General features: G+C 37.6%; 1 protein-coding gene across 1 annotated transcript; it reads left to right on the top strand.

Annotated features, from left to right (window-relative positions):
• The first annotated feature begins 5,786 nt into the window (after nt 1–5,786).
• CHML (CHM like Rab escort protein) lies at nt 5,787–14,303 on the top strand. Its single transcript, XM_074351779.1, has 2 exons — nt 5,787–5,925; nt 7,427–14,303. Exon 2 carries the CDS (start codon nt 7,765–7,767, stop codon nt 9,715–9,717), a length of 1,953 nt encoding a protein of 650 aa, XP_074207880.1. The 5' UTR covers nt 5,787–5,925; nt 7,427–7,764; the 3' UTR covers nt 9,718–14,303.
• Nucleotides 14,304–22,704: the final 8,401 nt, after the last annotated feature.

Raw genomic sequence — 22,704 nt, forward strand, 5'->3', positions numbered from 1 at the left:
AGGGACATAGGGAATCTTTTATTTCCGTCCAGAAATAGCAGTACAAATTTGCTAACTTGGAAAACCTTCCAATGTCACAATGCCTCCCTGCTGCCTCAGTTTTTTGTCTGAGGTCTCATTCCTTTGATATTAAAATCCCATCCTGTGGGTAGGAGTAAGAGTTGCTACCTCTGGGATGTTAGCAGGGAGAAATACTGACTTAGGCAAACATTTCAGTAAAAATCCTGACCTCAGAATGTTGCCATGGTGCTTCTGTGGTCCTCATTGCATCATAATATCTAACATTCTCCTTCCTTCACAAGGAGATTGAGATTTCTTTCCCCGCAGATTGTGAGTGTGAGTGTGTGTGTGTACACTGCCTGAGAAGGAAGAAAAATGGGTAAAGACCAAGTAAGAAAGCTGGGCATTACTTTCTCCCCCCTATATCTCCTTTCACCTCAGACCCTTTACCTTCCTCAAGATGCCATGGGGAGTAAAATTCACATTCATTCTTGCAGCTCTACTGGATGTGGAAGCATGAACTTCTAAAGATGAAACTGTCTTTCAGCATCTGCCCTTTCTATCATACACGTCTGTCTCTTGAGTCACAGTGCCACAGTCAGAACCAATGCCACATGTATCAGGACATAGCTGTCATACTGCTATTTCCCATTGTCATTATTTTGAGAATTCTCTTATCTTTTCTCTTGTATCTTTCTCTTCTGTGGTTTATTGCCAACATTTAGGTGGCTCACATCCAGAAACTGTAAGTGGAAGATAAATTTTGATACCTTGAGTATCTGAAAATATTCTTAATCTTCTCTCACATTTAATTGACATTTGGTTAAATACTGAATTCTAGGCTGGAAATTGCTTTATTTCAGTATTTTGAAGATATTATTCCATTGTCTTCTTGCTTTTAGTGTTGCTATTAGAATAAAGTCTATTTTGAGCAGATTTTGTTGCTGATTATAAACTATTCTGATCTCTGATTCTTTGTACATAACTTATTTTATTCCTGCCACACCCCACACCCCCTGTCTCAGGAAGCCTATAAATGCTCTCTTTGTTCCCAGTGTACCAAAATTTCACTGTAATGGATGTGGAATAGATAGATAGATAGATAGATAGATAGATAGATAGATAGATAGATAGATAGATAGAGATATGATATAGATATACATTAATCATAACTTCACTAATCAGATCCTTCAAGAAATTGAATGTTTATTTTTCCCTAACTCCTTGGTCACCCAAAGCAAGATAATAAGCAAGATTCCATTTTTAAACAAATATATGTATTTTAGGGGAGGAGAATGTGGACAGGTACATAATTTTCATCAAACTGATTCCTACATCTCACACATCTGAGGAGCTCTATGCACAAAGAGAATCGACATTCAGAACTTGAAGGCATGCCAGACTCCTTAAAAAAAAAAAAATCCAGTTACATTCACTAACTTCTGTTTCCTAAGATAGGAAATGGTTCAGATATGCTTGGCCAGATTTTCTGCAAGGGCTCTTCTGAGTCTCACTAGGGCCCAAGCTTAGAGAAGCCAGTGACGAATATGTTCCAGCCCTTGGAAGGAGGTTACTTGATTGAGTAAGGGTCGGAGTTTCCTCTCAGCGGACGTGCACCACGCAGAAGGCTAAGGGTTATCAGTGATTCTGAGCAAGAATGGCAGATAAAGCCTGCCCCCATTCACACTCTCATACTTTGTAAAAGATTTTTTTGGAATATAGGGATTGTGATGATTTAATGTTCCAGTGTAGAAGGATATTAAAATGGACTTCTTTCTGTCTTGGCAGAAGCTCCACAATACAAATGGCTTGAATAATTCCCCCATTCTAAAAAAAATGCATATAGCTCATTTAGGGGGATGTGGGGAGGCACTGGGAAACCAGTTCTGCATGCATTAGTCCGTTCTCACCTTCAGAATACTTAAGAGAAGGCGAATTTATTAGGAGATTGAGGAGACCCTTAATGAGCACTTCTCTAGAAAAAATTTTCAGAGTAGTCAAGGGACCATGACTTTTCTCCACTTCTTTCTACCCAATGGGCACTGAAGGGGAAAGACTGAGGCTGGCCAGTTCTCCAACAGCAGGCCACATCCAGAACTCAGTGGGACAAGAATGCAAACATATTTTCAGAGGGCCGATGCAAAACTAAGCAGAGGAGCCAAGCTGGGTCATTTTGGGAGGGACCATATTGGCCAAGACTGTCTTCCAGGGTCCGAGAGGAAGACCCAAAGAGCCAGCTGACAGAGGCATTGCCCCTGTTAAGGGAGTTTTGGGATAAATATCTGCAGTGATCTCAGGCCCTCTAGAGAACCCACGAATCACTGTAGAAGAGGACACAGGATTGAAAAATCTGTGGTTTTGATTTGCATTTCCCTAATGACTAAAGATCTGGAGCAGCTTTTCAAGCGCTTACTAGCCATTTGTATGTGTATCTTTGTGGAAATGTCTATTCAAGTCTTTTGACCATTTTTGAATTGGGGTGTTTGGTTTTTTGGTGTTGCAGTGTATGAGTTTATGGATTTTAATTACTTATCAGATATACTATTTCCAAATATTTTCTGCAATTTTATATATTGTCTTTTTACTCTGATAGTGTACAAAAGTTTTTCATTTTGATGAACAAAAGTTTTTCACTTTGATAAAGTACAGTTCATTTTTTCCTTCTGCTGCCTATGCCTTTGGTGTCACATACAAGAAATCGTTGCTGAATCTAATGTCACAAAGATGTGTTATTTCTTCTAAGAGTTCTATAGCTGTAGTGTTTAAGTTTAGCTCTTTGATCCTTTTTGAGTTAATTTTTGTATATGGTGTAAGGTAAGGTTCTAACTTCATCCTTGCATGTAGATATCCAGTTTTCTGAGCATCACTTATTGAAATGGCCTTTCTCCACTGGGTAGTCTTGGCATCCTTGTTAAAAATTAACTCTCTATTCTATTACTTTGGTCTATATGACTGTCCTTATGCCAATACTGCACTTGCTTTTAAGTTGTATTTTTGGCATTCTCCTATTGTTAGAGCAGGCAGATAGCTAGATACGAGCAGAGAAAGGGGAACACAGACCAAATGGCAGGAATTGGGCAGATAGGAGGGGCACAAGCCAAATGCAGGAAAACATACATCATGTAAGGACCAGGGGTCCCTGGGAAGAGAAAGAAAAGTGGGAACCTTTGGGCTGATAAAGGATCACACATTTTGGGGTGATGAATGGCCTGGAGATGAACAAAGAAAGGTGAGAAAAGGCAGGAATTTCCAGTGTCTGAATGCTACCTTTTGCTCATTATGCCCTGATTTCAATAAAATTAGCCTTGCCAGTCAGAAGTACCCATCATGCACCGATGCCATGACACTTCTGAACCAGACTAAATAAGGACAAAAATCCCTCCTCCCTTTGGGAAGGTGGAGTTGGGATGATAATCAAGGAATACAACCCCAAATCCTTCCCTCCCCAATGAATATTCCGCCCACTCATTTTTACACCCTATGTAACTAACTTGCTGAAGAAACACAGGGCAGCTGCTCACCTGAGCCTGTCCACTCTCCCCTTGAGAGTGTACTATCCATCCTTTAATAAATCCTCATTTTACTTTTTTTAACCTCTACATCTTGTCTCTGAATTCTTTCTGGGATGGGACAAGAACCTGGAACACCGGTTGCATCCACTGGCAACACTATGATTATATAATTCTGAAAATGGATAGCAACATATATCATTATTGACAAAATAAATATTATCTGTAGTATCATCGCCTGTTTCTGTCAAGCATAATAAATAATTTTAACGTTCATACTATTATAAAAATAAATCTATCAAAATTCTTAAACATTTTCCCAAAGTCTCTTATTCTTTTTTTTTCCTTCACCGCTTTATTCCTCTTGCTTAGGCTTCGCCTGGGACTTTACTCTGATAGAGTAAAAGCCAAAGTCCATTTACTAAAGTAACCAAAGCCCTGCATGATCTGGCCAGTCACTACTCACCACCTCTTTGCCCTCATTTCTTCTCATTCCGCTCCAGCCACATTGGTTTCTTTGTTTCTCCCTCAATATGCCAAGCACAGTCCCACCCCATTACATGTACCCTATGCCTGTGGTGCTCAGTAAGGCTATCTGTAACCGCCGTCTACAACGTAACCTCTCCCTTCTTTCCAAACACCCTTTCTCTGCTTTATTTTTCCTTATGGCATATTTCGCAACACCATATATGTACTTATTTGATTATTCTTCCAACACCACCAGAATGTAAGCTTTATGAGGGCAGGGAGTCAGCACCAATAAATGAATGAAATGTTTTAGGAAAAATTATGAGTCCTTCCTTCCTTCCTTCAACTAATATTTATTGAGACCTTACTGTAGACTAAGCGCTATGTTGTTAACACAGTGGACATTAAACATACAGAACTTGTTAAATGGCTACATACATCTAGAATACAAAAGTAAATGAGTTTGTTTTTTTTTTAAAGAAGTGGGTGGGTTAGTCTCATCAGTGACAAATCCAGACTGGAAGCCTTAATGACAAATCAAGATTTTTAAGGCAGAGCACACTGTCCCTTAGCTATTGCTCAATGCACCATGATGGAAAGCAACCCCACCCAATGATTAGATTTTACCTCCAAGGAACTTGGAATGGGGGTTCCCTGAGGCTAGTCATTCTTTATGGGTCTTTTAGAGGTGGAGAGGCACATACCCTCATAAAGGGCAGTTCCTTTGCTCTTGCACAGACACTCTGCTGGCCAGCAGTGCCCAGGACAGCCTGCAGGTCTGGCTCCAGACTGCATCCCTCTTGGGGCTTTTTGGGGCCTGTGCAGATGCAACAGTACAGCCCTGCAGAGACTGATCAGTTCACGGACCTGTGCTTGACTTGGCTGCTATTTTCACTGGGTAAAGGGCCAGAGGAAATGTGCTGCTCCGAGTATAGCATCCACCTCTCTGCACCTGCTAGATGTGGGCTGGAGCTTGAGGGCGCAGCCTGGGTCTCTCCGCAGTGAGGGCCTCAGTGACAGGGTGTATCGCCTGCTACTGCAGGATGGACAGGAAGGCCCATATGGGCAGGGTGTGGCCAGGGCTTGCATTAAGTGTGCGACACCGGCTGGCACCGGGTCATAACAGTTTCCTGAGGAAGGCAAAGCCAAGGGCGGGGGCCCCTCGTGTAACCCCCTACATGAGCACGTGGTGGGCCAGGCGCCCATAATGTTCCTGAATGAGTGAGTGAGTGGTCAACGCCCAGCAGCCTTCCTGCTGGGTGAGGGGGGCTCCTCAGTGATGAGCCACTGCAGATGATCTGCCTGCGGGGTCTCACCGTCTACAAGGGTGGGATCAGGTCATGAAGGGGTGCGAGGCACCGAACCTGCCTAGCGGGGAAGCTGCTACGACAAGAAGGGGCGGGGTTAGGAGGCACGTCGGGGAGGGCGGGACTACGAGCTGCGTTTGGGCGGGGCTGCAGTGACGGGAAGGGGCGGGGTTAGGAGGCACGCCGGGGGCGGGGCGGGGCGGGGTCTGAGCGGCGTCTTGCGACCTGCGCCGTGGCCAAAGGGGCCGACGGGTACCTCAGAGCGCCCGGCGCCCCACCCCGGCCAAGAGCGCGGGCGCCAGGCAGGCACAATGGGAGGCGTGGCGGCGCGGAGGGCGCCGAGTGGCCGAGGCCTGGGCAGCCGAACCTCCCTTCGCCTGTCAGCCAGAGCGCCTACGAGCGCCTAGCCCTGCTGCTGGGCTCCGTGGGGCTTCCAGCGGGCCGGCAGCAACCTGCCGGTGCTCACCTGCCTCAAGTTCCCGCGGCTCCGCAGCCCCGCCCGCCTCCGGTGCTCAAGTCCGCCTGGGCCGCCTGCTGCCGTCTGTCCTCAGGGCCGCGCTGGCTTTCGCGTCCCGCCTGAGGGGCGGCGGGTTGGGGCGCCATGGACTACGCGTGGGACAGCTTCAGCAACAGCCTGTCCGGTGAGTGGCCCGGGGACACCTCCCGCCATTGCGGCCTCCTGCACGGGCCCCGCCCCCGTCCCCTCCCCCTCCTGCGCTCCGAGCTCGAGGCGGTGCTCTCCTGACCTCATCTCCCCCCACCTCTGTTCCTCTTTCACCGGCTCCCCCGCCCCCGACTTGTCTTCCTCCACCTTGACCTCACTTCCTCCCCGTGACCTCACCCCCATCCCACCTCCTCCCCCACCTCTCCTCCTCCTAAGCACGCTGATGTCCTTCCTTTCCTGTGCTCACCAGGCCCCACGCCCACCCGAACCCCAGCCTGCCTGCAGTCCCAGCTGCCCTGTAACCCTCTTGTAAGTGAGCCGCTGTCCAGCTCATCTCACTTCTCTGCTTTCATCTCCTAATTTAATTCAACAGAGACAATTTTACACTTCGAGGAAAGAAATGAGAGGCCGTAGGGTCAGGAAATCCAAGAAAAAAAAAAGTGATTATTTTGTGAAAGTTGGAGACAGTGATGAGGTCTAACTCATATATTACTTTCCTAAAATGAGAGGAACCTAACATAGTGGCAGGTGTAAACTTTTTTTTTTAACTTGCCCATTAGCTGTTGTAAACCTTTGACTGCTTCCTAGGAAGTGAGATAGTTTTATTCAGGTCCTCAGAATGCAAACTGGCATGTGTTCTATGAGCTATTTTTACTATATTTTCCTCCTTATAGGTTCCAGCTCACCAAAAATCTAAGGTGAAATTGCAGATGGCTCAGAGAATCCCAACTCAAATGAACAAATAACTAGCAGTGCAGCCAGTTGATTTCATTAAAGTAGAATTTCATTGTTAATTGAAATTTTCTTTCAACAATACTCTTAATTTAAGTCTCACTGAGACTTGACAGTTTGAAGGATGAGCCACCCCTCGTGTCATTGAAGATGTGATTTTATAAGCTTAAGAAAGAAAAAAAAATTTTTTTTGTTGGTGAGCTCCAGGAATTTCATTTGTACAAAGATCTGAAATAGAAATGTATATTTTTCAGGTCTTAAATTTCCTTTAAAAAAATCCTGAAATCTATTGATAATTTATTACTGCTTTTATCTTGGCAAATTTAGGGGAACAAAAATCTTTGTAGCATTATCAAAAGTATTTTCTTAAGAACTTTCCATGTGGTGACAAACCCAAATGTTATATTTGTTACGATTCTTACAATTTAAGCTCACAGCTGTGTATCATTTATTCACATACTTAAAAGCAAAAATTATAAAATTGTATTACATTAATTCTTTATTTGTGTGGGATTTTATGTCTATTTTTTATTGTTGAATTGCTTGATTTGAGGGAGTCTATATCTTTTGTTCATTTTCAGAAAATTAGAAAACATGTGAGAATTCATTTAATAACTTGCTTTAGTAGAGGCTCTGTCCTCATAACAAGTCGGGCTCCATTGAATTATAATTGCTGTTGCATGAAATTACTTTTCTCTTAATATTGTTTACAATTATATTCTTTCTTGACTTTTTTTCTTTCACAGGAGAGTTCCAGTCCAAAATGCATATGTGATACATTTTGACATTCACTGCTAAGATGAAATGCAGAAATGAATACCACACACTCATTTTAGTATTCTGAGGTATGATTAGATGTACTTTATCATGTTTTTATGCTGCTGACCTATAAGGGGGAAAAAAACGATAATAGGGTAACAGTTAAGTAACACCTAGGACCCGCAGCCTCAGTACTTCTGGAGTGACCTGAAACATCACAAGGAGGGTTTTATTACAGCATATTCACACCTCATGTGAGCCCTCAGCCTGGGCTCATACACATTTCCTTCATCAGAAGTTGTAACCAGGCACTCTACCTCCCAAGATGGCCAACAGTCTCCCAACAGAGTTTGATGTGGTTGTAATAGGGACAGGTTTGCCCGAATCCATCCTTGCAGCTGCATGTTCCAGAAGTGGTCAGAGGGTTCTGCATCTTGACTCAAGAAGTTACTATGGAGGAAACTGGGCTAGTTTCAGCTTTTCAGGATTGCTCTCCTGGTTGAAGGAGTATCAGCAGAACAGTGACATTGGGGAAGAAGGTAGTACCGCATGGCAAGACCTGATCTATGAAACAGAAGAAGCCATCACTCTTTGCAGGAAGGATGAAACCATTCAACACACAGAAGTTTTCTGTTATGCCAGTCAAGATGTGAATGATAACATTGAAGAGACTGATGTTCTGCAGAAAAGTCCTTCCTGGGTCGCATCTAGTACCCTCATTAAACCTCTGGATTCTGCGTGCTTATCTGAAGAAACACATCCGTTATATGTGAGTAGCTATGAAATGTCTGCCAAAGACACTACAAAAAACAATGGAGAAGTAACTGATGCAGCAGAAACCCTGGTGAAAGAATATTGTAGATATAAAACTTATAAACACACAGTTTCAGATGGAGCTAAAGACGAAACCAAACCTATCTTGGAAGACAACAGTGATCCACCAAAGAGAAATAGGATTACTTACTCTCAAATAGTTAAAGAAGGCAGGAAGTTTAATATTGATTTGGTGTCAAAGCTGCTTTATTCTCAAGGATTGCTAATTGATCTTTTAATCAAATCAAATGTTAGTCGTTATGCAGAATTTAAAAATGTCACTAGGATTCTTGCATTTCGAGAAGGAAAAGTAGAACAGGTGCCTTGTTCCAGAGCAGATATCTTTAATAGCAAAGATCTCACGATGGTTGAAAAGAGGATGCTAATGAAATTTCTTACATTTTGTTTAGACTATGAACAACATCCTGATGAATACCAAGCTTTTGTGCAGTCCTCATTTTCAGAGTACTTAAAAACCAAAAAATTAACCCCCAACCTCCAGCATTTTGTACTACACTCAATTGCAATGATGTCGGATTCACCTTGCACTACAATAGATGGCCTTAAAGCAACAAAGAACTTTCTTCAGTGTCTTGGACGGTTTGGCAACACTCCCTTTTTACTTCCCTTGTATGGCCAAGGCGAAATTCCCCAGTGTTTCTGCAGAATGTGTGCAGTCTTTGGTGGAATCTATTGTCTTCGCCATAAAGTACAATGCCTTGTAGTTGACAAAGAATCTGGAAGATGTAAAGCAATTATAGATCACTTTGGTCGAAGAATAAGTGCTAAATATTTCATTGTGGAGGATAGTTACCTTTCTGAGGAAACATGCTTAAATGTGCAGTACAAGCAGATCTCCAGGGCAGTGCTCATTACGGACCAGTCTGTACTAAAGGCAGAGTCAGATCAGCAGATTTCCGTTTTGATAGTGCCTCCAGTGGAACCAGGAGCATGTGCTGTTCGCATCACTGAATTGTGTTCTTCAACCATGACATGCATGAAAGACACCTATCTGGTACATCTGACCTGTTCATCTTCTAAAACAGCAAGAGAAGACTTAGAATCAGTGGTGAAGAAATTATTTACCCCATATGCTGAAACAGAGATAGACAAGGAAGAACTTAAAAAGCCAAGACTCTTGTGGGCTCTTTATTTTAATATGAGAGATTCCTCAGGAGTCAGCAGAAGCTCATATAATGGCTTGCCTTCCAATGTTTATGTCTGCACTGGGCCTGACTGTGGACTAGGAAGTGAGCATGCAGTCAAGCAAGCTGAAACACTATTCCGGGAGATCTTTCCAAGTGAGGAATTCTGCCCACCACCTCCAAATCCAGAAGACATTTTCTTTGATGGTGATGACAAGCAGCCAGAGCCTTCTGGAACCAGTAACATAGTAATGGCCAAACTAGAATCCTCTGAGGGAAGCAAAAACCTAGAAAGCCCAGGAAAGCACCTTCAAAATTAGAAAAAAAGCAAACTGGAAGTGCTATTTTGGACCTTCATCCTGGCATCAGAATATTCTTATTTAAAGGACAATTTCCTATATGAGTGATTATACAGTGAATGCTATGCAGATGTTGTCTATAATTCTTCTTGAGACATTGTCATTGGATGTCTTTGTAAACCTGTCAATAACCGATTTATTGGTTATTGGACTACTTTCTGTTTCAGAATGGGGTCCATGACCCAGAAGCTTAAACAGGACTAGCTTTATTTTAGCACTGGATGTGTATGTGAGGATTCCATAATAGCAGTGGTGCGTAAAGGAAGGTCATATTGTATCTGCTACTGATCTTCAGATTTTATTATTGTCTACAGAACAATAATGTCTAAGGAATATTTTAACTATTTTTGCAGCTTATTACAGTTGCTACCACCTCTGAATAGTGAAACACACACACACAGTGGAAGTCTTATGTGGGTCTTTTGTTTATAATATAAACATATAAACATAGTTGCAATAGCAACTAATGCAAGTGCCACTATGATAAAATACTTTTGTCTGTAATTGTTGAAAGAATGGTTTTGCATGATCCTTTATTTGTGAAGGTGATGTTTACAGTACATCCTACAGCTTAATTCTCCTACTTGACCCTTGTAACCAGTGAGACAGTGACGCCACCGTAGTCTTCTACATTGCAAAAAGAGTCAGAGAGTTCAGTTAGTAATTGAAGAGCTCATTCTTGGGAGATTTGGTCCAAAAAAAATCTAGGGGAAAAGATTAGTTCTATTTTAATATTTCAGAAAATTTCTGCAGAGCACTGCTCTGGCACCTAAAAGAAAATAATTTCTAAGTAACTGAGGCTAAAAGAAAAAATAAATTGCTCCAGGAAAATATATTTTAGAATGCCTGTTCTGAAATTCTGAAGGAGAAACTGAGTGAAGCATTTTTAACTTGGGATTTCAGATGGTTTTTAATAGCCACTTGTAAATAGATTTCCCAAGGTTTCTTGATGAAAGTGAAGTACTGTTTGGCTCCACCACTTGAATTAGCAGCACTAACTACAGTTGACAGTAGTGAATCAAAGGAGGATTTACCATGTCCCTCTGCTTGTGTCCCACCCCACAAATAATGAGGTAACCACCTTCATAATCAACTCCTACCGCTTAGTGTTATCTGGAGGATAGAAACTTTTTTTTTTCTTTCCCAAGAACCATCAGAAGTCATGAAAGCTGGTTGTACTCCAGGGGTGTAAGCTTGTGGAGCTGTCGGAGGTAAACTTCCCTCCCTTCCAGTCCCTGTTCCCATTCCTCAGACAGAGAATTATAATCCCATAGGAAGTGAGCCCTTTAATTACAGTTTTTGTCCTGAACAAAGCATTTACAATGTGCTAGGCACTTACTGTGCTCTCTCATTACAGTTTCTCAGCAACTCTGTCAGGCAGATATTATTGAATACATTTTCAAAGAGGAAATAAAGACTTAATAATTTGCTCTGAGCCTGGCTTGTTGAAGAGCCAACACTGGAATCTAGGCTTTCATGATTTCAAAATCTTTCCACTAACCTTAACTATTAGAAGAGTGTAGGTACTGTAGGAGAACGAAAAGATGCTCATGAAAACCAGTCTAGCATTGCTAGTGAAGCAGAGTAGACAGACGTCTCAACTTACTGAGTCAGAGAAATATGAAAATAAAGGTTAATTGAAAGTAAGTATAATTTAGCACTGTGGAGCTCATTAAAGCAGAATTTGTCTAAGTTTTAACAAAGTAATGCTTTTTAATGTATCTTTTGATTTGAACATTGTGTTGTAAAAAAGTAACATGTTACTAGACCAAAGTATGCTCTATGAATAGTCTCTTGTTGCTCCTCTATGTGTGAAAAAAATGAAACAAGAAAGATTTAAGTAACTTTCAGCTTACTGGAAATAGAGAAGCCATGAGTTGGTATTAATATATATATATGTCTTTTGAATATAGCAAAGTGGTATTATTGGGTGGATTCTAAGGTATAAACCTATCAAAACAACTGAAAAGTCTGAAATAGACCTAAAAATTAGTTACTAAAATGAAAATTCAAGATGATATATAAAATGGAGGTGAAGGTAATGCAGACCTATTGAAAAAAACTTCAATTTCAACATCATGAATATTTTTATTCAGAAGAATTTGAGAAAAAAGACATTGAGAAGTTGCAAAAGATGGTAGAGCCAAAGATAATGAAAACAGGAAAAATGTTAAGACTAGATTAAAATAAGTGTTTTTTAAAAAGTAACAATATGAATATATTACATTCCTACTTGAATGTGAATAAGTTGGAAATTTAAAAAAATATAACCAATAAAAAGCATTTTAAAAATTAGGGGATATTATAACCTAGTATAATTTTCTGATAAGTTGAAGTTTTACCCTAATAGGCTTACTGGTGAACTTTTTCAAATATTCAAAGGATAAATAATATCTATGTATCAGAAAGATGATATGCCAATATTTGCATTTTGAGGCAAATTTGGCCTCAATACTAGAAGTCAAAATATTTTGAAAAGGGTCTCATTCTGAACAGATGCAAAATGCAAAATACTAGCAAATACTATACAACATGAAAATTTTCTATGACCCAGGGTTATAAGGTTGGTGTTCAATAGCATAATCATCAAATCTATATCAACAGAACAAAATAGTAAATAATCCAAAGTATTAACTACAGATAACTTTAAAAATATTAGTAAAATTTATCATTTATTTAATTATCTCTGGTAATGATTTTGTTGGTTTCTCATTGTGATAAGTAATACTTAAAATGAAGAACTAACATCATTCCTACTAGGAAAACATAGGAAACATTTCTCAAGCAGAAATTAAATAATCTTGGCACTGTTTTTATTTATATATGGTCAAAAAACCTTGTCATTGTAATAAAACCTTAGTAAGCATTCATAAATGAGAAAGATAAGAGAAAGCACAAATATTTTCTATTAACATGGTTTTTTAACTAGTGAAACCTATAGGATAAGTGTACTGACAATAAAAGACTGATCCAGGAAGTTTTAAAGATTAATTTTAAAAATTAATCTTATTTCTAGATTCCAACAGTGATGAACTACAGTTTAAAATGTTTGTGTATTAATACATGCAAGTACTTAAAGTTACACAACTATATTGGGATAAATTAAGAAAGATGCTTATATAGAAGTGAGTTGAAGGAACCATATCCTAGTATAGTGGAAAACAAGTAAATAGGGACTCTGAAAACCAAAGTTATAGTCCTCACTTTGCTGTTTACCAGTTGTGTAATCTTGGGAAAATCATACCTGGCTTCCATTTCACCATATGTAAAACAGAAATACTGCTTCGCAGAATTATTGTGGGGATTAAATCAATGTAAATGAAATTGTGTCCAAAGGAGTGATGTTAGTATGTAGATTTACCACATTTCCACTTACCATTAAACTGGACGTTTTATATAATTTGACAGAATTGTGATAAGTTAATTAGGAAAATAAACAAAGATATGTCTTTTTAACTTAGGAGAAAAAGGGGGAAGTACATCTTTCTAAATACACTATGGTATTGAGTAGAAAGTTTAAGACTAATAACCCAGTTGGAAAGAAATATATAGTAACTACTGGAGGAAAGATTAGCTGGACATCAGTGTTAAAAAAGAGATTAGATCCACTTCACATATGATAACAGTTAGTTCCAGATGAACTAAAATGTTAAGTATAAAGGTAAAAATAAAGACTGCAATTCTCATCCCAGTAATTGTGCAAAAGAAACTTTATGACAATGAAAATTATGGACAAGGTAGATGAGATGAACTAAGCAAAAGGAAAAATGTATACTAGATGGGAAGAAGACAAAAGAAGAGATGGGATAAAAGCTACTTGCTTTACACAGGGATAAAGGACTCTTATTTTTTAAAAGGTAGATGCAAATCCATAAATCTTTGTGTGCTTAACTAGGCAAATTTGATTCAAGTTCAAAGGAGAAGATGCAAATAAGTCAATTCTTAGAATGGTATTCAGATTTCCTAATATTAAAAATGCAAACTAAAGCAATTTTGACCTAGTTCATGCAATTAGATCAACAAAAAATTTTAAAATTGCATGTATCCTAATACTAGTAGCATTATTTTTTTTTAAAGAGCTGTTTAGAAGAATATAATAAGAGCTCTTTAATCAATTTGTCTTTTGATAGATTTAACTCACTCTGAATAGCATATGTCCAGGAAAATATTTTAAAAGAAGAAAAAAGTTATTTGTATAAAGATGTTTCTGGAGATTCCATTTGGGTTAAGAAAAAAAAAAAAGCCCAGTAATTGGGAACTGGATAAGTAAATTTTCATGTATTGCTATCGCTCTCATAGACTGTTACGTAGGCATTAAATAATATTGATATTTGTAAACACTTTATGGAAAAATGTTTAAATGAGACTCAAAAACGTTAGAACATAAATTATTGTATTTACTGATTGTATTTGTGTAAAAATTTAGGTCTACATTGGAAAGAATCAGAAGAAAATACTGTAATTGGAGTTTAACATTAAGAGGTTCTTTTCTATACAATATTGATATGTGCAATGAAAAATAAAGGATTAATTGGTATAATGGTTTACTATTTGTTGAAATTTGATTTCTTAGAAACTTCTAAAATTCTTTAAATTAGAAAAATTTATATATATGTATACGTATATATATTAGTATATTTTAACGTTAGTGTCAGAGATAATCTCCAAAAACAGAATGTTTTCCATCTCTTGCTGGGAAGGAATTCTTCGTCAAAATGGATTTTGTACCTTTTCTCAGTTGCCCAGCAGTAAAAAATAAGATATACTGTGACTACACACACACACACACACACACACACACGCACGCGCACACACACACACATATGTATATGTATATACACATGTATAAATGTATACATGTATAAGTAAATATGTATAAATTATATATAAATAAATATACGTATTTTAATGGAAAGCACAGCACCAGAGGTGGAAATAATAGAAATGATATTAATGCATCCAGGACATTATCATGAAGACATAATTACTAATTAAAGTATGTCCCCAGATCGAAGAATATAATTACTTTGGGAGTGTTGGAGGCTAGGGAAATGAAGGTTGGATTTGGATTGGTAGAGGTGGCCAAGCCTGGGGAGTGCTTTCAGGGAGATTGATGCTAAGGACAAATCTCAGGGTACTGAGGATGCTGGCAGACCTCTTCTTGTCAGTATGAGAGATCCAAATCAAGATGATGTAATACGACAAACATCAGTGGAATATCAGCTGTGGGTTATGAGTTTACATTATTCTAGGGATTAGAAATAGAAATATAAGCCAGGTCCTTTGTACCTGAGAACCAGTCTGTTAAAGGACATACATTTTATTTTATCTTAATGAGAATTTAAGATGTTTTCTGTCCATCATACTCCCCATTATAGCCACCTCCTCCCCCTGAAAAGAAAAGAAAAACAAAAGAAATCTGATTTGTGATGCATAGAATTCCTTTAAAGAGGTGACAAGACCTTTTATTACACAGTCTGGAACAAGTAGCTTAATACAAGTTAAAAGGTTGATCAGTTTATATTTTCTGAAATCTATTTCAGCTAACATTCTGTTAATCAAGAAGTCTTAAATTAATCAGAAGCTTTCTGTCTTGCCTTCACTGATGAGTGAAGAGAAGGTACAAGAGATTGGGTCCCCAAAACCCCAGGCACTGAGAGCTCAGGGAGTAGGAAGTATAAAGAAATGTAAGAGAAGCAGATCATAAAGTTTCAAAAGGGAAAAATTCTGGTTAGCACTAGTTTTACCTACATTTGTTTCAGCAGGACAAATGGAAGTCATGCTTTTATTGCATTGAGGTAGTTGTTTCCTCTCTGAAGATTTTTAAATTTTTATTTCGGTATTTTCACTCTTTCAAGAGGTGTTATTTCCAGTATAGTTTTTACCCTTTTAACCAATAACCAAATGTATCCACAGTTCAGCAGCAGGGGACATACCTCCAGCTTTATGTAAGGCATGAACAAAGAAGCTGAGTGATTCAACTGAAAGAATTTGACTCTAACGTGAACATTATGACAGCGGTTCTGCTACGGCATTTGTAGGAGTACTGCTTTTTCTCCTGACAACTACACTTTTTATATGAACCTCAGGCACTAAGGTAAGAAAGGGCAGGTATTTATATCCATTTTACAGAGAAGACTCGGAGGAATTAAATGACTTGCCTGGACTCTTTCCTAGTAAGTATTCAGATCCATTAATTAGAATTGAAATGTAACTTCTGCTTTGCCTTCATCTCAAGCAGGTTATTTATTGCATGCAAGAGTGCATAGCACATAAATCACTATTTTAAAAGTGGTGGCCTCTACAATTTTAGAGTACATTTATTTTTCAACAAGTAAACGATCATCCTATAAATTACAATTTGTGTAATTAAAGGGAGCTGACCTGGACTGGAAGAGAGGGAGTTGATTATTTAAGCTTACACCTGAAATCAAAGCAAACCATTTCTTCTGGTTTTTATGTCAAGAGCTTCATTTCTATAATAAAGTATTTTTATTAATTTCTGTTGATGTCCCTTAATGTTGACATTTGCTTGTTGCTAAATATATATTTAACCCTTAATACACTCTGTGAACAACTTGAATGAAGGGATACACATCATCAGAAGAAAAGGAATGACTTTGGATTCAGAGGTGCAGGGTTGGCAAAGATAAAGACCTGTTTGTAGTTCAGTCAGAAAGACATCTTCAGGTATTTTGTAGTTTTAAATAAATAGGAATCCTAGGGGATATCAGTGCAGTGGGGTTTATGCCAATTATTTTTGTTATAGGTCATATAATTAAAGCCCTTGAATATCCCATTTATATTTGAGACTTTTATTTGATCCTTTATTTATTTATCCCTTATATTTAAAAATAAGAACGGAAATATTGCGAATCAGTATGGAGATGTATTAATTTTACATCATTATGTTAATTTTATTATATGTGTTAAGTTTAATTCATAGTTAAAGTTTTTGTACCAATTTCAGTATTTTTACTGCACATTATAAAGAAATTTGGGGAGCTGACTGCTGAGGAAGAGCAGGGAATCTTTTTTTTAAGGCAATTAGTATGATTGTTAAGTTCTTAAAATTATTTAAGTGAAGTTTTAAAGAGATAAGAGCTATATGTCCTGTTCCTTTAACAATTCTATTTTATGACATTATTTGTAATGCCTTCTGTTGTTGAAACACAAATACCAACCAGGTGTTTATCAAAAGGAGAAGGCAAAAAACGAGAATAGTTTGTCGTGAGATTGTAATCTCCTTTAAAACAGTCTATGTGTGTTGTACCTGTGTATTGCCTACAGTGTCTTGCATTTCACAGGCATTCAAAACAGATTTGCTAAAAACTAAGACCAACGAGCAGCTTCCAGCACCTCTTTTCTTCCCTCTAGGTTCCAGCTAAGGAACAGAGTACCACTGGGAACATTCTCTTGGACAACGTATCAAAACTGTGTTCCTGGGTCTTTGTATTATTAGTGCAGATGATTAGTTTTAGGATAAGCCTATGTGAGTTAATGAAACTACTTAAAAGTAGGGAACATTTAAATAATCTATGGAATGTTTCATCTAATACTTTTACTGATTTTCTCCCATCAAGACAGTGGTTCTCAAACCAGGGTGATTTTGCTCTTCAGGGGACATTTGACAACATCTGGAGACATTTTTGTTGTCAAAACTGAGAAGGGGGTGATATTGGCATCTAGTAGGTAGAGGGCAGGAGTTCTGGTAAACATCCTTTGAGGCACAAGACAGCTTCTCCACAGGAGTTATCCAGCTCAAAATGTCCGTAGTGCCAACTTGGAGAAAGTGCACTAGAGTAAAAGTCCAGAGTCTAGGCCGTTGAAGCTATTCAGTGTGGACATCTAGTGGCCAAAGGAGGAAATAACTTGGTTCTCAAACAATTGTACATATAAATAGAATCAGATTTAAGCTCCAGAGTTCTTCCCACTCCTGTGCCTTCTGCTAACTTTCTACCACCTAACACAGTTTTGATCCCAGATACTCAAATATTCAATAATAATAATAATAATGATACCATATATACTGCCATTTTAGTAACTACATTTATATTCTCATTATTGTGCACGCACACACACACACACACACACACCATGAGACAGCACTTTGGTACAATTATTCCTATTCTACTGGTGAGCAAATTGAGATTCAAAGAGTCATAGTAATTTTCCCAGAGTCATAGTAATTATGTATAGAAACTGGAATTGAATCCAGGACTTTGGCCTCAAAAACCTTCCTCTATCATAGAATTTATAGTATTGTTTCATAATTGTTTATTTCTCTATTTATAATGCATCTTTGTTTTTCTGTTGCCTAGCACGGTGCCTGACATATTGTGTGTGCATGTTTGTTGATAAATGTTGTAAGTAATGCATAATCTTCAAGCTGTATCACAAAGAACTTTACTGGACTCAAACTGATGCACAGAGTCAACATTTGAACACCACTTTTTCACGTCCTTGTTTTTCTAGACACTGTATCTTTGGCTTTGAAATATCTTCACCTTTGTCAACTTGATAAATCCCTCTCACTCATCAATTCAATTTTTTTTTTCTTAAAATCTTCCCCAGTATTACCCTAGGCAGAGATAAATACTTTGTTTATTGCATTCTCGAGCTCCCTAGACAGAGCTCTGTTTCAGCACTTACCACATTCCTGTAATTATTTGCTTACACGTCTGTCTTCTTCTCCAGACTATGAATGAGATCTTTGTCATAATTGCAGGCAGAGGGAACAGCAAACTCAAAGCAGCCACTTTTTACCGTGGCTGGTAGTTTGAGGCATGGTGTATATCCTAATATAAGCAATGTGGCAAGATTAAGCAATCTTGATAATATGCCAATGAGATTAGATTTTATAGACTGTTGTCTTCAAATTGGAATACACATACCACTAGGGGAATATAAGCTCTTTCTAATGGCTGTGCATGTGACCCTTACAAGATCAAGAAGGAATGTTATCTTTTAAGGAGTTGTCTTGTTGATGCTAGGAGAATGGTGCTTTTTTGAGCTGAGCAGGTATTCCTCCTGATGAGGGAGTTTTGGTCAATGCATAAAGCAGCACACAGAGCACAGTGTGGGAAGAGGAGATCAAAGGGCAGAGAAGAATTTTTTTATGTTTAAAGTTTTCTTGTCTTGCCATAAAATATGAATTTTATTTCATAATTACCTTCTTTTTTAATTCTTATTTTTTATTGTAGTGTAGTCAGTTTACAATGTTAGTTTCATGTGTACAGCAAAGTGATTCAGTTATATATATACATACATATATATTTTTTAGATTCTTTTCCATTAGAGCCCATTGTAAGAAATTGAATATGGTTCCCTGTGCTATATAGTAGGTCCTTGTTGTTTATCTATTTTATATATAGCAGTGTGTATCTATTAATCTCTAACTCCTAATCCACACCCCTCCCCCCACTCCTTGCCCCCTGGTAACCACAGTTTGTTCTCTATGTCTATATATATTTAGATTTCACATATAAGCAACATCATATGATATTTGTCTTTCTCTGTCTCACTTATTCACTTAATATGATAATCTCTAGGTCCATTCATGTTCCTGCAAATGACATTTTATTCTTTTTTATGGCTGAGTAATGTTCCATTGTATTACATATATACCACATCTTCTTTATCCAGTTATCTACCCATGGACATTTAGGTTATTTCCCTGTCTTGGCTATTGTGAATAGTGCTGCTGTGACAAGTGCATGTGTCTTTTTGAAATACAGTTTTTCTCCAGATATATGCCCAGGAGTGGGCTTGCTGGATGGTATGGTAACTATTTTTAGTTTTTTAAGGAACCTTCATACTGTTTTTCATAGTGGCTGCACCAGCTCATATTCCTACCAAGTTTCCTTTTTCTCCACACCCTTTCCAGAATTTATCATTTGCAACCCTTTTAATGATTGCCATTCTGACTGGTGTGAGGTGATACCTCATTGTAGTTTTGATTTGAATTTCTCTAATAATTAATAACGTTGAGCATCTTTTCATGTGCCTGATGGCCATGTGGATGTCTTCTTTGAAGAAACATCTATTTAGGTCTTTTGCCCATTTTTTAATTGAAGTGCTTGTTTTTTGTTTGTTTTTTGATATTAAACTGTATGAGCTGTTTGTATATTTTGGAAATTAGTCCCTTGTCAGATGCATCATTGGCAAATATTTTCTCCCATTCTGTAGATTATCTTTTCATTTTGTTTATGGTATCCTTAGATGTGCAAAAGCTTTTAAGTATAACTAAGTCCCATTTGTTTATTTTTGCTTTTAATTCCAGTATAGGAGTATAAAAAATATTGCTGCAATTTATGTCAGAGTGTCCTGCCTATGTTTTCCTATAGGGGTTTTATAGTATCTGGTCTTACATTTAGGTCTTTAATCCATTTTGAGTTTATTTTTGTATATGGTGTTAGAGACTGTTCTAATTTTATTCTTTTACATGTAGCTGTCCAGTTTCCCCAGCACCATTTATTGAAGAGACTGTCTTTTCTGCATTGTATATTCTTGTCTCTGTTGTCAGATTAATTGACCATTAGTGTGTGGATTTATTTCTGGACTTTCTATCCTGTTCCATTGATCTATGTATCTGGTTTTGTGCCAGTACCACTCTGCTTTGATTACTGTAGCTTTGTAGTTAGTCTGAAGCCAGAGAGTATGATTCCTCCAGCTTTGTTGTTCTTTCTCAAGATAGTTTTGGCTATATGGGGTCTTTTGTGTTTCCATACAAATTTTAACATTTTTTGTTTCAGCTCTGTGAAAAATGTCATTGGTAATTTGATATAGATTGCACTGAATCTGTATATTGCTTTGGGTAGTAACAATTTTAACAAAATTGATTCTTCAAATTCAAGAACACAGTGTATCTTTCCATCTATTTGTGTCATCTTCAGTTTCTTTCATCAGTGTCTTATAGTTTTCAGAGTATAGGTCTTTTGCCTCCTTAGGTAGGTTTATTCCTAGGTATCAAATTTGATGCAGTGGGAAATGGGAGTTTTTCCTTAATTTTTTTCTGATATTTTGTCATTCATGTATAGAAATGCAACTGATTTCTGTATGTTAATTTTGTATCCTCCAACTTTGCTGAATTCACTGATGAGCTCTAGTAGTTTTCTGGTAGCTGGTACAGTCTTTGGGATTTTCTGTTTATAGTATTGTGTCATCTGCAAATGGTGACAGTTTTACTTCTTTTTTTCCAATTTGGATTCCTTTTATTTCTTTTTCTCATCTGATTTTTTTGACTAAGACTTCCAAGATTATATTAAATAAAAGTGGCAAGAGTGGGCATCTTTGTCTTGTTCCTGATCTTAGAGGAAATGCTTTCAGCTTTTCACCATTGAGTGTGATGTTAGATGTCAGTTTGTCATATATGACCTTTATAATATTGAGGTATGTTCCCTCTATGCCCACTCTCTGGAGAGTTTTTAGCATAAATGGATGTGAAATTTTATCAAAAGCTTTTTCTGCATCTATTGAGATGACCATATGGTTTTTATTCTTCAGTGTACTAATGTGGTGTATCACACTGATTGATTTGCAGATATTGAAAAATCCTTGCATGTCTGGGATGAGTCCCACTTGATTATGGTGTATGATCTTTTAAATACATTGTTGGAGTTGATTTGCTACTATTTTGTTGAGGATTTTTGCATCTATATTCATAAATGATATTGGACTTTAATTTTATTTAATTGTGATATCTTTTTATGGTTTTGGTATCAGGGTGATGGTGGCCTCATAGAATGAGTTCAGAAGTGTTCTTTCCTCTGCAAGTTTTTGGGATAGTTTCAGAAGGATAGATGTTAACTCTTCTCTAAATGTTTGGTAGAATTCACCTGTGAAGCCATCAGGTCTTGGACTTTTGTTTGTTGGGAGTTCTTAAATTACTGATTCAATTTCAGTGCTGGTAATTTGTCTATTTGTATTTTCTATTTCTCCCTGGTTCAGTCTTAGAAGATTGTACCTTTATAAGAAATTATCCATTTCTTCTAGGTTGTCTTTTTTTGTTGGCATGCAGTTGCTCATATTAGCCTCTTATGAACCCTTGTATTTCTGTGTTGTCAGCTTAACTTCTTTTTTTTTTAACATTTTTTATTGATTTATAATCATTTTACAGTGTTGTGTCAAATTCCAGTGTTCAGCACAATTTTTCAGTTATTCATGGACATATACACACTCATTGTCACATTTTTTTCTCTGTGAGTTATCATAACATTTTGTGTATATTTCCCTGTGCTATACAGTGTAATCTATTCTACAATTTTGAAATCCCAGTCTATCCCTTCCCACCCTCTACCTTATTCTTAACTTCTTTTTCATTTCTGATTTTATTAATTGGGGCCCTCACCCCTTTTTTCTTGATGAATCTGCCTAAAGGTTTATCAATTTTAGTTATCTTTTCAAAGAACCACCTCTTAGTTTCATTGATCTTTCTTATTTTTTTTAATTCTCTATTTCGTTTATTTCTGCTCTAATCTTTATGATTTCTTTCCTTCTACTAACTTTAGGCTTTGTTTGTTCTTTCTCTAATTGCCTTAGGTGTAAGGTTAGATTGTTTATTTAAGATCTTTCTTGTTTCCTGAGGTAAGCTTGAATTGCCATAAACTTCCTTCTTGAAACTGCTTTTGCCATGTCCCAGAGGTTCTGGATTGTCATGTTTTTGTTTTCATTTGTCTCTAATCATTTTTTGATTTCCTTTTAAATTTCTTCAGTGTTTCATTGGTTGTTTAGTAGCATATTGTTTAGCCTCCATATGTTTGTGGTTTTTGAAGTTTTTTTCCTGTAGTTGATTTCTAATCTCGTAGCATTGTGATCAAAAAGATGCTTGATATGATTTCAGTTTTATTCAATTTACCAAGGCTTGCTTTGTGGGCCAGCATGTGATCTATCCTGAAGAATGTTCCATGTGCACTTGAGAAGTATGTGTATTATGCTGCTTTCAGATGG

Source organism: Camelus bactrianus, chromosome 23 (assembly GCF_048773025.1).
Source record: "Camelus bactrianus isolate YW-2024 breed Bactrian camel chromosome 23, ASM4877302v1, whole genome shotgun sequence".
NCBI classification, from domain to species: domain Eukaryota; kingdom Metazoa; phylum Chordata; class Mammalia; order Artiodactyla; family Camelidae; genus Camelus; species Camelus bactrianus.

Bases quoted from the DNA above. Each gene is read 5' to 3' on its own strand.
- CHML (XM_074351779.1), top strand. From the start codon at position 7,765: ATGGCCAACAGTCTCCCAACAGAGTTTGATGTGGTTGTAATAGGGACA.